Source organism: Leptodactylus fuscus, chromosome 5, assembly GCF_031893055.1.
Source record: "Leptodactylus fuscus isolate aLepFus1 chromosome 5, aLepFus1.hap2, whole genome shotgun sequence".
NCBI lineage: Eukaryota > Metazoa > Chordata > Amphibia > Anura > Leptodactylidae > Leptodactylus > Leptodactylus fuscus.
The window spans coordinates 43,719,531-43,736,688 of record NC_134269.1 but is presented as its reverse complement, the minus strand read 5'-3'; the positions used below and the strand labels follow the sequence as shown (position 1 = coordinate 43,736,688).

Sequence of the window (17,158 nt, the reverse complement as noted above, 5' to 3'; positions counted from 1 at the left end):
GGTACAAATCTTTGCCATAGATTCTGCAGACACTTACACCAATTTTGTGTATAATGTTGACAAAAATGTTGCTCATGCCGCGACCATTTTCTATAAGGTAGTGAGGGTGTTGCAAAAACGTCACTAGCGACTATTTTAGTTGCAAAATGCGTTACTTAGTCACGAAATAATGATTTGTAACTACTTTAGGCCACTTTTGTTGCATAGATTTGAGGAATCCCCAATGTACGTAGATTCTCTAGAATTTTTCTATAGATCAATAGGAGACCATAGACACCAGCAACATGATAGGTGTATTATTTATGTTGCTTGTACAACGCCTCGCACTGTTCTCTTTTGCATGGTTCTCCCCACATCTAATCTTAGCACACAGGACTGGCACACTTTAACAAATGCTCCACTGTCCTTTACAAAGGCGATAAAGTGATACTGCAGTGATAGCAGGATATTTTATCAACGTGGCAGCCACCCGCTATGCCGTGCTTGAGTTCTGCTTACTACAGTCCTTGCAGTGTTTCAGCACAAAGACGTGTTTTTAAAAGGGAGCGTTTCACTGCCCAAAGACATTCTCGTGCTTGCATAATTGAGACAGCTGCCAAAATGCCAGGCTGTGGCACGTCTGCTACCCTTACTAAACATCGAAGTATATGGGACTCAAATGACAGCGGGTTTCAGTAGGTTATATCCTGTATAGAACATTTAAGATATATAAGACAGCTGTCATTCTAACAAGGTCAGACAATGACTTCTTCCCCAGAACCTCTGCAATTGGTTAAACCACTGCAATGTGATATCTTATCACAGAAGGCAATAAAACCAATGAAACATCACTGGAAAAATTGTAAGCAACTGCAGAAGTTCTGGTTAACTCTGTTACATCTGTAGGTTTGTGGCAAAAGATTTAGGATAACCTTTATTGATCGAAATGTAAGCTCATTCACGTGGTAAGGGTCCAGTGGGTGGTCCTGAAGAAATATCTAGGTTAGATACTTGCCCTACTAGCGCTACATCCCAAATCACTTTCATCAAGGTATTACATAGACAGTATATAAGTTTTGTAATGTTGTCTGTACCTGTCCCGTCTGGTGTAGACCGTACAAATGTGGGTAACATCTTCACACAAGCCGTTGGGTTGGTTTCTTCCCCAAGTCCTTTCTCCATATCCTTGCTAAATCTGTTTGATATATCCAAAAGTGTCTCATCGGAGAGGCGCATGTGGTAGAGGTACTTGTCCACCTGCAAAGAGAACAACAGTGGTGACAATGATTTGCAAATACAATGGTTATTGATTATTCTTTTTCTCAATTTTTATAGTCGCATAAAAGAACCCTCAAGCCAATTCCTCATCCTGAGCTGAGCCCATGTCATGACTGGTACACGGTGACTACCTGTATGGTAAGCCGCCCTACACACTAGAATAATGCCGGATCCAACAATTTTATCATGACTAGCCAACCATATATCGGGTGGATTTATTAAGACTGGTGTTTCATATGCCAGTCTTAAAGGTGGTGCAAGGCAGGACTGATATATGAAGAGGCTCCGGCCCATGCTGAAGAATGGAGATCTTTATCAGTTTTCTGGCATGAGCTATTATATATATTCCAGGCCGCGATGTCCCTGTCCACATTTGTGCAATATGTGAGCAAGGCACAGAATGGGGGTTATGGTGCATGTCTAGCACAAGACAAATCCATGTGCAAAATCTGCACCACATTATCACCCCTCTAGTCTGGCAGCCGTCTATTCCCTTCTCCACATACAGAATACGCACACGTTTAGCCAAGTAAGTCAAGCCAAGGATGCACATGGATGGGGATGCTAAAAGTGCATTCAGCCACCAGTGATGGAACGTATATGGCCAACCTTAGACTAACCCTAGGAACACAAAAACGTACGCCTGGTGTTATGCGGATTCTGCAAGGTTATCGTCTATGGAAACAAGTAAACCAATATAAAATGAGACTACCTGTATGGTAGCTGTAGCATGTAGACAGTAACACAAAGAGTTAAGAAGTCAATAATGTTTGCAGCCAAGCCTGTAATTACACGTTGTAATGTCAGACGCTCCCTAGTCACAGTTTCCGTCTCCTCCAGGATGCTGAAGAGACAAAACTCGTGGATCTCTTTAATCCTCAAATAATGAAGACGTAAGCTCAACACCAGACAAACTCAGGACTGATAAAAGACTCTTAATGCTGGTTACCTTGTAAGACTTGCGATTGCTATGTCAGTACATGACTAGGGTCTCCTGGAGACCCTACTAGAAAGCGGGTCCTTATAGAGAGTGCTGGATCAGACGGGCTAGATGATAATGTTCGGTTTGCTATCAGACATCTCTGATGATGGGAGAAGTAAGGATCAGATCCCCACTGACCTTACTTGGTCGCTTAATATAATGGCTGAATGAGAAGTCTCAGTGTATGTCAATACAATACCAAGCGAATCCATGATATGGGCCAATGCACCTGGAAATTTACTCTTGGTCCTCAAAGGACTTTTCTGGGTTACAGATATTGATGACCAAACCTTCTGATAGATCACCAATATCAGAATAGTGAGATCTGACCCCTGGCACGACCTTCATTCAGATATTGTCAGTGCCTGCCAGAACTAACACAGAGAACGAAGTCAGTTTCGAAGTGGATGGGGTCTGAGCTGCAGTAACATGGCCTGGCCACTACACAGGGGATGGAGCTGTGCTTCTGACTCCATTCTCTGTGTTAGTGCTGACAAGTGCTCTCCAGGTCGCTTGTGTCCATAATCCTGGTCAGCTCTGCTTGTGACATATAGACATATGTCATCATCTCAGCCATAAATATGGCTACCACTCTTTAAACAACCCTGAATAGCGTACGGTAATTTGCACAAGCAGTAAAACACCTTTATCTCAAAAAGTAGGATAAAAAGGCATCATTTCTAGTGCAAAACATTAATATGAAGTCTGAAATAGTCCAATAATCCAGAACATTTTATTTCATGTCGTGTTCGGGTGAATCACTGCAAAAATCTTCAAGGATGACAATACAATTTTTTAGGAGAAATAGAAATCTGTTCCAGTGGTCTGAATATGATCATAAATTACTCGTAGTTGTCTCTATGGTCTCTCCTGCAACAGTTTAGGGTGAAATTGTGATAACCTAAATGCAGAACTGATGCCAAGTGAGGGCATTGCAAGCAGTGAGACATTCAGTGACCAGAATCTAAGTATAATTTATACATTTATATATATGGTTATATAGTTTATATGTCAGTATATTTTATATATAGTTTATATGATGTACAGTATATGTTTACAGCATGTTCAATGTACAGACATAGCAGGAATAACCAAAACTTCTGCAATTGGTTAAAAAGCTGCAGCGTGATATCTCATCACATTTTCTAACTACATTGTATTGGTTTTTGTTGTCTTCTGAGCTAAGATATCACATTGCAGCAGTTTAACCAATTGCAGAAGTTCAGGTTGACCCTGCTTCATGAGAGGTGTCCATTGACCCCTTTGGCTCCAAACAGAGGCGTAGCTATTGGGGGTGCAGAGGAAGAAATGAATACAGGGCTCTGGACCCTCAGTGGGCAAAACTAAAGAAGACACCAGTATGATAACACATGATAAGTGGGGGCCTCATAACATATTTCGTATTGGGGCCCAGGAGATTCCGGTTACGTCTTTGGTCCTCTAGGATGGTAGAAGATTGTCCCTTTGGAATTCCCAGGGCCGATATATATTTGTGATGCCTAAAAATCTAACTATACTATAATTTTCCTAGTAAATGTATTTTCCGGCGCTGCCTCAAAGTCAATCCACACATCTCTGTATAATAACAGTCCTGAGAGAAGTATTACAAGATGCCGCACATGGACATGAGCGCCTTCACGAGAATGCAATTGACAATTAGTAGTTGTATAAGTGACCGGCCACACCTGCCAAAAACTGGTCCGCTCTCCAAACAAATGATGTCTCGGCCTCTTGCACTATCACATGCTCTGCTTTCATCATGTAGCAATGCATGAGGTGGATGAAGAAATGAGTCAGCTTCCTCCAGCGAGGGTGTCTGGTTTCAGCCCTATGTGCGTGAGAGAAGGGGAAAGAACTTCTCTTAACTGCGGAGGGGTTTTCTCGGAATAAGGGAACTTTAGGCGTGTCATATTAAAGTTCTAGTTCCAAGTATAACTCCATACATTATATACTATAGGATGGGCGCAAAGTTAAATGCAGTTATTTACACCCTACCCATAGAATAGAGGATAACATTCGGGTCGGTAGGGGTCCTTGCATTCATGAGAAAGAGCCCCCTTATACCCCTAAATAAATAAAGCAACTGGTCATGCATGCCTGACCACTTTATTCACTTGTATGGATATCAGTCCCATAGAGAATGAATGGAGCAGTAGCGTGCATACTCAACTTGCAGTGGTATGAGACCCCCATTCTCATGACTTGTCGTTGGATCCCCAACAATCAGCAAGTTCTCCTCGATCCACTCATACCTTCAATGTACTGGAATATCCCTTTTAATATAAGAGTTCTAATATTTTATAATGTATCTGATATTATGCCCATGAGTGTTTCCTACTCTACATATGACCTTGTATCACTGACACATTTTGCACGTAGCTTTTAGGGATGTCTCATGTCTATACTATGACTCACTACAGCGCAGTTCACATTCATCTATAGTAACTCAAGTGCATGCACTAGTGTAGATTATATTTGTATATTTGATCTAACCATGTCACGAGCACATGGTATTAGTTATGTCTACCAATGGTGGCCATGTTTAGAGGACTGTGGCGTTATAAGTGCAGATACTCATGGGCAATGATACTTGACGTAAACTAGAATCACGAGTCACATATGATGACGGTAACACTATAAATGCCGTATAACAAGTAATGGTCCCACTCCAGATTTCACATATAATTCTACAAGGAAAGCTGCAAACTGTATTATATAATGAAAATACCAGGTATGAAGGCTATATAGAGTTTTGTAGACTTGAAATATGTCCCCCAAGAGGAGGCATTAGCTAGGTATGCCAATCACTTGCCCTAAAGCAGCTTGCAATATTTTCATTTTAGTGTAAAGAAACCCTGTCTTTGTATTCTATATTGTATTTCCATCTACATATCTGTACATTATCTCCAGGACTTCCAATACTGAAGAGTTCCTGGAAAGCATTACACACTTCCTAAACTGTAAAGATGTATTGCGGAGAGTATTTCATGTAATCCAGGATTGCATCCATTGATATAGGGATCATGCACGTGACATATCCCTGTGCACGGCACCTATACGACATTACAGTGGATTACAGAGTCCATAGGTACAAAATGATTCTCCCTAGATTACCTCTGAACATTCAGTGGAACGTATGCCACCCATGGTCACGTCTTGTTACAGAGATCCACAGTCTTATACAATGACAACCCATTCTTTCACTGTACATCTCAGTATATCTGATCCAGCCTCATGATATAGCTAAGGTGACCTAATTTTCATCCAATCCCACATGGACTGTGAGCCGAATGGTTAATATCCCATATACAGCTTTAGTGTAATCTATACAAGGGAAGCCAAAACCAAACCAAAGTAAAGGCTTCATCATGAATGTCTTAAAGAGGCGCAGACTCCTGAACCAAGTGGCTGCAGATGCAAACATTTGGGGATCTTCATATCTAACTATGTTGTCACCCAAATTCCACCCACTGGAATGGATTTCCATACAATTCTCATCTCATCTACTAGAATTGCTTTGTCTGACTTTCTCCTTCTTGTTCTCCTTGAGAATCCGGTGATCCTTGAAAGGTCACGGCGCTGACCATAAAGATAAAGCAACCTTATCGCTGTATCCGCTTGTTCGGAGAATTCACCTAGAAACTCCTTAGGAACCGATAGAAGACTATACATTGCCAATTTACCTCATGGACAATGAACATGGAGCAAAACCAATTACCTCTCAACAATGATTTGGGAAGCCTGAGGAGCGAGACAAGATAATGGGACTGAGGAAGGGTTTAGGCGTCAATGCTCCTTGAAATTCGCAAGCCATGGTCGCCCTCCTTTGCAATTAAAGTTACGTTTACGTCTGCGTTAGGAAGCTCCTTCTTCTTATACTTCTACCTTTTGTACAATCCGCTCCTGTGTGGGGTCTGGGTGGTGGTATCAATATGAAAAAATCCATTTGGGGCTCCTTAAAGGGTATATTTACATGTTTAGTGGACAAAATCTCACCACATGCTAAAAGCCATTGTATGGATGACTGAATTTATTACATCACTATCCTATGAGTGATGACGCTGCTAGATTGTGTAGGGTCACTTACGCCTAAAGCTCATACAGCCGTGTGACAGTGTCTTACCAGGTGACATACTTGTCTTACCAGGTGACATACTTGTCTTACCAGGTGACATACTTTTGGAATTTCATCGGTTTTAGACTACTTGGGTATTTTAGTCAGTATTTTGCATCAGTATTCATGAGCCAGACCAGGTGTGTGTCCGCGACATGCAAATCTTTCCATGATACCCTCTCTATTGACTCCACTCCAGGCTTCGGCCTACAATCACTAATGCAAAATGCTGACCAAAACACTGCATGTGCAAGCGAGCAAACTCTTATGTGAATAGGCAGCAAAGAGTTAAGAGATCACGTCGTGCACGGGGCTGACGGAACTAAATACACTTCCTGTTCAAGCCGGAGTTTTTATTTCCATATTGTAGTAATCGCTGGTTAGTAATGAGGAAAAGCGAGCTTACAACAGCGGGGAAATCCCTATCAGCGTTACACAGGTTGCATTGTGTCCGCGCCATCATAGCCGTGCCAGCGTCACATGGGCATTTACCCCTCTAGTTACTCTCAACAGGAGGCTGAAGAATATATAGAAGTGTATACGGGGACAGCGTGTTACTGGAATGAGCGCAGAGTCATGTCATTGAATGCTATACAGGCTTCATCCGTAACCCCTTGACCTGAAAATTCTGGCAGCCACCTGCCTGCACTCACACATGGAACTGGTCCCAGGCCAGATACAAGGCTGGGCTCCTCACAGTCACCAAAACCGCTGAGAACGGGTTACAGGAGTTATATAGCGTCCCTGTAACATTGCTGAGATGAGGGCAGGGGGTCATTTACTTTCCTCTTATGCAACATTCACACCTGCTCTTTCATTTCCGTTCCTCTGGTCTGTTGAACGATGGAAAAATGGACAAATCCCAAAATGACAGACATAAATGGAGCCTGAGAATGTCAAATGGACACAGAAGAGACCTAATTTTTTTTTAACTAAATGTCAGTATTTCAGCACTTTTGTGTCCATCAATCTCTGACGGATCTGAGCTGGACAGACACCCAATGCAGATATGAACATAGCCATACACTGCCCAATAATATATGGACCCCCAAACACTGTGCATTGTAATACATACCCTTATACTATTGGGCCCTCACAAGGAGCGCATTTTAAAAGTTTCTTACAATGCACTGGCATCATAAAAGGGAACTTGTGACATTGAACGTGATATCTGATCTGCAGTCGGTATGTTATAGAGCAGGAGGAGCAGAGCAGATGGATGTATAGGTTTATAGGGAAAGATTCAGTATAACATGTCATTTATCCATTGCAATCTCTGCTTTTTATGTTGAGAAGTCAAGTGGGCGGACCTATGAGTTATTGACAGCTATCTCTGCATGCACAATCACTGATAGGACCGCCCACTGGACTCCTAAACCCAGAATAAGACTGAATAATACTGAATCCCTTCCCACTGAGCTACACATCAATCTGCTCTGCTCCTCCTGCCCTATACCATATACCATGCCGCCTAGAGATAGGACATATATAATACCGCACTTTGTAACACGGCAGGCCTTTATTAAATAATAGCGGCGATATCACTCAGCAGTTTCTGTGCGGCTTCTACCTGGTTTCTTTGCAGTTTCCATGTGACCTCAATGTCACCGTGGCTTTCTCCATGCATGTCAGTCATGGGATAAAACTGCAAATAAATGTGTCGGAAACACAAGCGGTGGTTGTGAAGAACTAAATGTGTAAACGTACTACAGTAGAAATAGCCTTTCTAGAGAATTTTGTCTTATTCGAAGGCAGAAAACCACAAAGTGTGAAGACAGCCCTATATGTAGTTACCTAATGCTATAGGTAGTATACAGTATCTGTACTGCATGCCTTCACACTGCACTCATATCAACTGTGCCCCCTACAGTAAACTCTGGTATCAATGAGATAGAAATAGATAGATAGATAGATAGATAGATAGATAGATGATAGATAGATAGATAGATAGATAGATAGATAGATAGATAGATAGATAGGAGATAGATAGATAGATAGATAGATAGATAGGAGATAGATAGATAGATAGATAGATAGATAGATAGATAGATAGATAGGAGATAGATAGATAGATAGATAGATAGATAGGAGATAGATAGATAGATAGATAGATAGATAGATAGATAGATAGATGTGTTTGTTTGATTGATAAAAATAGATAGAAAGATGGCAGATAAATAAATATGTGATTGATAGATAAACGTGATAGATAGAGAAATATTGTATATAGACATATGTTATATAGAGAGAGATATAGATAGGTTATAGATAGATATATTTCAGATGGATATGTTATATATAAAAAGATGTTATAGATAGATAGATCATAGAAAGATAGATATGTTATAGAGATATATAGATAGTATAGATAAATAATGTTATAGATAGATATGCGTGAGATAGATGATGTGATAGATAGATATGTTATAGATAGATAGAGTTTAGATAGATAGGTTATAGATAGCTGGATCCTGTAGACAGTTGTACCTCTGCCCCCCCTCACTCACCTTCTGTACTTGGTCATGGTTGAGCTCGGTGAAGAAGTATGCTAGTAGATGTGATGCTATCATGTCTGTACCGCAGCGTCCCGTGTCCTGTGCTCCTCAGCAGTGCCGGCTTCCCCTGGCTTCTCCGTACAATGTGCTTCATTCACTGATGCCTGCCAGCCAAGCCCCCGCTGACGTCACGCCCATCTTTAACCCGCACGCTGCCGCCGGCACGTCCTGAGCATCCTGCCCTCCCGGTGAGTCACGTGCGCACAGCGCCGTGCTACCCCTGTGGTCACTAGTATTGACTAATACCGGGAAGTGACAACTTCCCCTATACAGTCCATCAGTCAGCCGCCTGTATACTCGGCCCCGGACCTATACATTCATATACATAGAGAACGGCAGCATCTCTAGCCGGGACCATAGGGGTTAATATCTGTAGGAGCCGGCACGGCAAGCTATTGGCTGAGTATGGGGTGTGTGGCGATACGACGCTAGGATTGGTTCAGATGTTGGGTATGGGCGGGGCTGTTGGCTTTGGGTGGTCGCGGAAAGTAACAATGACTGGCCCCGCCCCCTGATCATGTCATGTACGGGAATGTGGAGAGGAGAGGCCGGGGCATCATCCCCTGCCAGCAGCATCTATATACTGCACAGCCGGGCCTTATACAAGTGCCACATCATAGCCTAGCATTACAGTACAGGCAGAAGACACAGCACACTCACTGCACCAATAAAGCCGGCCTCCATGTTACACACATATATAGACCCTTATGTCCATGGTCAGCTTAAAGGGTTTGTCCTGTTTGGAGGACATGGGTTCCCAGTGAGAACTGTGGTCACAAATTGTGTCCCTCAAATAAATCTACTTTCACAGAGTATTTGATTGTCAGTTTTTGTCAGATTTTGACCCTTTTTTTAAGGATTTTTGCAGATTTTTGGAGCAGTCTGAGCACGCAGGGTTATGTATCCTAATACCTCTAGCACATATAAGACTGCATTGGTTTAGCCCTGGTTAGAAGAGACTAGGAGTCTACCATTCCTCACTCTTATCTATCATAAGATAAGATGGACTTTCCCAATTCCCAGGTCGCACTATAGAATAGTCACCAATTGGTCACAGTATCACTGATGAAGCAGTAGTGTAGTACAAAAGGGAGCCATGGGTCATCAGAAGACAAGAGGGGAGCATATAGTGCAAGTGGCAGGAGCCAAGTAGAGGTATCACGCCAATGCGCCACATCCATTTATATCACAATGTGTGGAGGAGATTTTTTTTTATATTTTATTCACTGAAATAGGCTGCACAGCCAAAAAAATCCAGACGGAAAACCTGTAGCATGTGAACATAGCCTTAGGCACTGTCATATCCTGAAGATTTATGGCAAGGAAACCCCTGATCAGCTCTCCCCGGAGCTATGTCCACAGCAGACATCTCCTAGTAAGGTGTGTGTTCTTAGAAGGACATAAGGCCTGCGGCTCCGTACACATCATGTGCTTGTTCAACCAGCTCATTATTACACCAGACGTGTGCTGACCTCCTATTACGTCACAGGAAATTAGCCCCAAAATTTCGATCTATGTCTGCTGGCAGAACCAGCCATTTTTGGAGGGGTGGACAGACTATCTGATGTTATAGAGAGAATAAGAGATCCTGAACAGAGGACCCCCACCCCCTCTATTGACTTACAATTCCTTAACAGTATATGGGGAAATTGGTTTCTACACCGGACAATCCTATTAAATGATTTTCCCATTCGACACATTTATGGCATATGGATTGAATATAGCAAGGGTGGTCAGGCTGGAAGTTGTCACTGTTGTACAATACATCACAGGGTTACAGGACATGTCTAAAAACCAGTAAAAAGGTCAAGAAGTAGAGTAAAACGTAAGACCGTCAGTGTTAACATGACGGAGCTGTCACCTCCCTGGGGCACGGTTAATACATGTAGTGTTTCCAGGACAGCATGCTATGCATTGTGTCATTGTCAGCATGCTGGAGGCTTGGCTATGGGTTGGGCACTACAATGTCACCAGGAACCTATAGTCACACAGGATGTAGGATGACGCAACCCTGTCTGCAACTTCAAGTGACACAGCAATTGCAATAGAAGGAGTACTTTGGTCTTCTACATATATTACATAAATATTAAATGAAGGGGAGATAGAGATCCTGTATTCTCCATAATGAATTATTTTACTGCATGTCTGGTTATAAAGCATGGCCTATATATAATATAACCATAACCATAATAATCATAGGAATTGGGGAGAGAGAGGGAAAACACAGCCCACTTGCAAAAAAAAGTGAAAAACATGTATACTTTCTAAAAAAAAAAAAACCTCACATTCCATCTGGTGAGACCGGGTGCACGGACTGAAATAGCCCAGAATGTGTCCAAAACAGGAGAAGTCGAAGTACAGTCCAGCAACCACGAGTATAAAAATCCAAGTTTTATTTAATCCATGTAAAAGAATTATATAAAAATCTATTCAGATGGCAAAAGTAAACCTCATAACATGAGGAAAGCGTCCTGGCTGACGCGTTTCGGAAGTAATGTTCCTTAGTCGTAGCCTACGACTGAAATACTGAAATAGCAGGTTCACATAGCTGTGGTGGTCACAAACCTTAGTTACCAGGCCGTATGTGATATCCCTTTCTTCAGGGACGATATAGGAACCTTATGTGAATGCCGCCATATCTAGGTGGTGAGCACCAGAAAGTTATGTATGTGACTTTGCATGACTTTTTTATTTTTGGCTACACAAGTCTACTACTAAAAATAATGAGTGTGACCTCCATGTGATGCGGTTGTGACACAAGCAAGTCTTAGGTCAGAGAAACTTTGGTGTAGTCAGAAATTGCAAGTTATAAAGCTCAGTGATTTTTCATGGAAACTTTTTTCCAGTCCTGTATCTACACAGAAGCAGAGAACACCAGTGCTATGGGGGCAATGATGAGAGCAAGTCCGGCACTGAACTGCTCCCCCTATGGCACAAACTAAATACAATCCTGCTTAAAGGGGTTGCTTTGCTTTCTTACTTTACATCCTGTACTTGGAGGGTTCTGGGCTAGTTCCAACCCCAGGCTACATTATTGGAACCAGCGCCTGGCCCTTGGGGTGCTCTGTCTCCCCTCCAGTTTTCACCACTGGTTACCTATGCTTATAAGGCCTGGCTTTATTATAGTCTCCTAGTCACTAAACGTCACTCACAGCGCTGTACACTGCATGGAGTTGTACTTGGTATTGCAGCTTAGCCCCAGTCACTTGATGAGGCCAGTGTAAACCCATATGCAATGTGTTTCTTTCCTGGTGGCAGTATACAAACCACATATGATATCTAGTTTTAATTGCTATGCCATGTTATTTTTTCATGACATTTTTGGAAGTGGTGCTTTTCTATGTGGCCTATGATTCTGTGTACAGTTCTGCTTCTGCTGCATACCAGTAATGTGTATAATATTGTAATGTTGTTATATAACCAATATGGCTCCACTTCTCCAATAAAAAACGGTGTCATGGTACAGTCACAAATGGCAGTGGGCAGTGCTACTACCCTATTAATAGCAATGGACCGGGTCCACACATGCTGCAGAAACAAATCCAAGAGATTGCTCAGTCACAGAAATGTCTGCGACAAATCCCCTGCGGATGTCTACATTTATCCCATAATACATAGAATAAGTAGGACTGCTGCAATACACTGCTTATTCAAACTACTAGCTTTACAAATCTGGTAATGTTGTATATAGGATCATGTTTAGTTGCCAATTATCCTAAATTCACCAGGATTATCCTGAATTTTTGCAAACAAACCTGACAAATGTAGGTATGTGTGGCCTGCTAGAAAGCCATCTAAGGGTGCATTCACACTACGTTTCCTGAAGCTTATTCTGAACGTAAAACACGTTCAGAATAAGCTTCAGGAAACGTAGTGTGAATGCACCCTAACAGTGGGCAACCCCAGTCGGTGGTCCCAGGGTGGTATGGGGTGGGGTTGAAATGCCCATATTTTACCAAACCTAAATGTTCTCAATTACAGACCATGCACCATTTTTGATATGCTGTATATATGGTATATACGGTGCTTATTTTAGTATATAGGTAACAGAATACATGTACGCAGTTCCACCCTATTACCTAAACTGCTTCTGCTTGGGATAGTTCAGATGATACAGGCAGATTAGGGGATGGATTTAGGATTACTGTAATTCACAACCTGAATAGTCTGAGCATCAATGTGTTTTATGCACAGTAGGTGGATAAAAGAAGAAACATATCTGAAATATTCAATAATAACATATACAGTAGATACAAATGATCAAGATCTTAAAGAAAACTGAATTGTGTCGATATAAAATTTCATCTGTAAGGAAAGTAGAAGTACCTGCTGGCTGTCCCCCTCTTCATATTCTTCAGACTCCACTGAATTTTGTGGAGTCATGTCTGTGTTGCAGGAGTTCTGAGAGTTGCTTCTCGTCTCCCCTTAGAATGTGCCCAGGGTGCTGGAGGATTACTCAGTTTACTCTGGTTTAACTGTATTAAGGTGGCAAGAGCTAAGGTCATTGGTATCTTGCCATCTTTATAAGCACTTCAATGTCAAGTTGAACAGATCAGTATCTGATGTCCATCCACCGGCTGCCATTTATCAATCCCTCTACGCCAGTTGTTAAGGGGTGATATTGGGGCTCACAGAGAAGCTATAGGAGTATTTATTCGTGGGTCCCAAACACCAAGGAATCTATCAGATCAGACCAATCCATTGTACAGAGCCACTTTTGGTACCCATACAATACACAATACAGGGAAGGAAGCAGTAATCGCTGTCCCCTGTATAGCAGTCAGGCACCATCAGTGATGGCACCTGGCTGCTGTACAGGAGATGGAGCTTTCTGGATGGGTGCCAAATGCAACTTCATACAGCTGAACAGTCCAGGAACTGCACCCGCTTTCTGCTCCTCACCAGATAGTTTAAGCCTGGACCAGTGGCGTAACTACCAGAATAGCAGGGGTAGTGGATGCCACAGGGCCCGGGACATTAGGGGGCCCAGTCAACAGCCGCTACCGCTGCGTTTTTTTGTTTTGTTTTGTTTTGTTTTTAATAGGCAGTTACCGGCTAGAGTTACTCCAGCTGGTAACGGGCAACACTTACCGATCTTTTTGGACCCCTGAGTATAATCAGCCCAGGAGAGGTAACAGAACATAAAAAAAACGTGTTACTTACCTCTCCGCGCTCCGGGCATGCCTGGGGCCTACTTGCGTGACGTCACATGACGTCCCGGCCGTCATTGAAGATGGCCGACAGCGCTGGAGAATGCAACAGAGCCAGGAGATAGGTAAGTAACAGTGGTTTTTTATCCCCCCTGGGTCTTCAATTATTATACTCTCTCGCAAAATAACTTCATGACATCAACTTTAAGAACTGACTGTCCTTGCTATCACTTGGAACACGATTATGCAGGGGTGTAACTACCGGGGTAGCAGCAGGAGCAAGGTTCGGTAAGTGAAGCTGCGGGCCCACGAACCCCACAACTACTGCTATGATTATACTCTGGGGTCTTTTCAGAGGGGAGAGGAGGAGGGGGAAGGAAACATAAAAAACATTGTTACTTACCTCTCCTGTGCTCCGGCAGGCTTTAGGCCTATTTGGTGATGTCACAGACGTCGCATAGGCCAGGCCAGTGTCATTATGTTTTGCGACTCTGGCCTGGGATAGATGACGTCTGGTCCAACATTGAAGATGACCAGGGGCCGCTATAGGGCATTATACTGTGTGCAGGAGCCACTATGGGGCATAATAGTGTATGTAGGGGCCTCTATGGGGCATAATACTGTGTGCAGGGGCCACTATGGGGTATAATACTGTGTGCAGGGGCCACTATGGGACATAATACTGTGTGCAGGGGCCACTATGGGACATAATACTGTGTGCAGGGGCCGCTATAGGGCATTATACTGTGTGCAGGAGCCACTATGGGGCATAATAGTGTATGTAGGGGCCTCTATGGGGCATAATACTATGTGCAGGGGCCACTATGGGGTATAATACTGTGTGCAGGGGCCGCTATAGGGCATTATACTGTGTGCAGGAGCCACTATGGGGCATAATAGTGTATGTAGGGGCCTCTATGGGGCATAATACTGTGTGCAGGGGCCACTCTGGGACATAATAGTGTGTGCAGGAATGCGGTTTGTGCAGGGGAGAGGGGTCAGGGGGCTAAGGGGGGGCTGTTGTCAAATGTTCGCCTGTGGGCCCTTCCAGTCCAGGTTAAGCCACTGACAATACACTGTATATTGTGCATATAGCCTATGATAATAAATTATAGATTTATTGGGATAAGTCCTTCTAGGGATTATATTTTGGTGCAGTTAGCATGTAAGGTCATCACATCTTTTCTGCACCCCTAAAAGGAGAACACTTGCACCCTGCTTTAGTAAAGAACAGTGTTATACTAATCTGGAATATCTGCATACACATTACACAGATATTCTCCCCTAGAAATGAATGCCTACAGTTCTGTAATGCTGGAAAATTACATTATCTACATTTTGCTAGTTCATTAGCTGAGTAAATTGTGCTGAACACTTAAGAGACTTCATCTAAAGCAGCGCCGCAGCAGGACAGTAAAACATCCCCTCACCGGCTTTATGGGGTTGCCCAGAATTCAGAGTTTAAAATAAATCTATAAAAATTAGGAAAAATTTCCTTTCTCATATACTTCTTATCTATTCTTCCTCTGCCCAACATCATCGGTGTCTATCAGTGTATTGTTGTGACTGCGTATAGGTAACATAATTATTCCTAAATTTGTCACGACTAGGACATCTTGCCATTTAGGTTATTTCCGTCGCCATAGTATGACTGTAAGCCCCAACTTGATCATGGCTCTAGACTCAAACTAGCAGCCTCAAAGGGATCAAATACAGCCTGTATTATACATAGGCATTACAACGGTCTGAATTATCCATGATTGAAGGAACTTAAAGGGGTACACTGGCCACAACAAGTTACCTCCTAACCAGTGAGGATAGAAGCACTGGGACACACATTGATTGCGATTACTGGGGAGTTTTACACCCCATTTTGAAAAGAGGTGGTGTTCAGAAATGTGCGCCCCTACTTCATTCTCCATTCATTTCAGTCGGGTAGTCAGACACAGTCAAGTGCTCAACTTTGGTGGCTCCATTGATATGAACAGAGTGGGGCCACGCGTTTCCAATTCCCAGTTCTGTTCATGCTAGGGCAAAATCACTGATCATAGAGGTCTCACTGGTCTAGCCTTCACTGATCAGCAAGTTACTCCATACAAGTTAGGAGTAACTTGGGCCATAAAATCCCTGTTAGAAATACACCTGGGAACACTCAGTTGCTATTGGGAGGTTGCCCGTCTTTTAACTTTTTCTGTTTGTGTGTGTTCCCCTTTAAGAACTTCTCATCTATCTTCCCAAGTCTTTATTAGTCTACTTCTGTCTTTCCCTCACTGCTGGCTATTCAGTATTCCTGCTGTTTAGCCGTTTGTACTCCTTCCTGTTTGCCTTTTGTATCTGACACCTGGCCTCCATTTTTGACTACGTTCCTGCCTTCTGAATCTGCTCCTACGTTCCTCTCTGTTACGAACCCTTCTAGCTTCCTAGACTTTACTCCACTGAACCGATTTTGTACCACGCCGATCTCTCGCTGCCAAGAAAACTGTTGACTATTCTCTTGCCTGATCTTTTGTATTGCACTGACCTCTTGTTACTGACCAGACCAATGACCACGATTTACTCTGCTATAATCCTTTTGGCTGACGCTGCTCTCCTGCTACTTGGGCACTTTCTGACCATCTGCCGGATCCAACACAATTCTGGTAGGTAAATCTGCTCTTCTGTTACCTGTGGTGCGCCGGGTCTGCTGTATTTTCTATCAATAGTTGCTCTCTCTGGCTGATGGATTCTGCCAAGTCCAACACCACTAGGGGCTCTGGTGAACAGTTGCATGGGATTAGGAAAAGGGTCTCATTTTACCAGAAGCCTTTCCACTTCTGCAATCATACAGAGAGTAGAAGTAATACAATAACAAACCACATGAGTGGGAGAAACCACAACATCAAATACAAAAGAAACCATACAAAAAATAATAAAATACAATATTTATTGATATCCAATAAAAAACATACAAGGATATATAGAAAATGAATAAATAACATACAGAGGGGGAGACTTGAAAAGTCTAAGTACCAGAAATACCAAGACAGAGTGAAGGACCGGGCACAGCGGTATTTATGTAAATAGAGATCTAATAACATAGCGCAGACACAGGTTTTACAGA

General features: G+C 42.7%; 1 protein-coding gene across 2 annotated transcripts in view; it reads right to left on the bottom strand.

Moving 5' to 3' along the window:
• LOC142202733 (hexokinase-2) overlaps positions 1-13,341 on the bottom strand; it is a 31,296-nt gene extending 17,955 nt beyond the window's left edge. Inside the window, exons 1-2 of one of the 2 annotated variants that reach the window (XM_075273022.1) lie at positions 13,235-13,341; positions 1,074-1,236 (exon numbers count right to left, since the gene is read on the bottom strand). In XM_075273022.1, the coding sequence (XP_075129123.1) occupies positions 1,074-1,236; positions 13,235-13,291 (220 nt within the window). In that variant the 5' untranslated portion in view covers positions 13,292-13,341. Of the gene's footprint in view, positions 1-1,073; positions 1,237-8,860; positions 9,170-13,234 lie in introns of those variants that run through there. The other variant, XM_075273021.1, reaches the window with a different exon arrangement.
• Between the last annotated feature and the right edge of the window lie 3,817 nt (positions 13,342-17,158).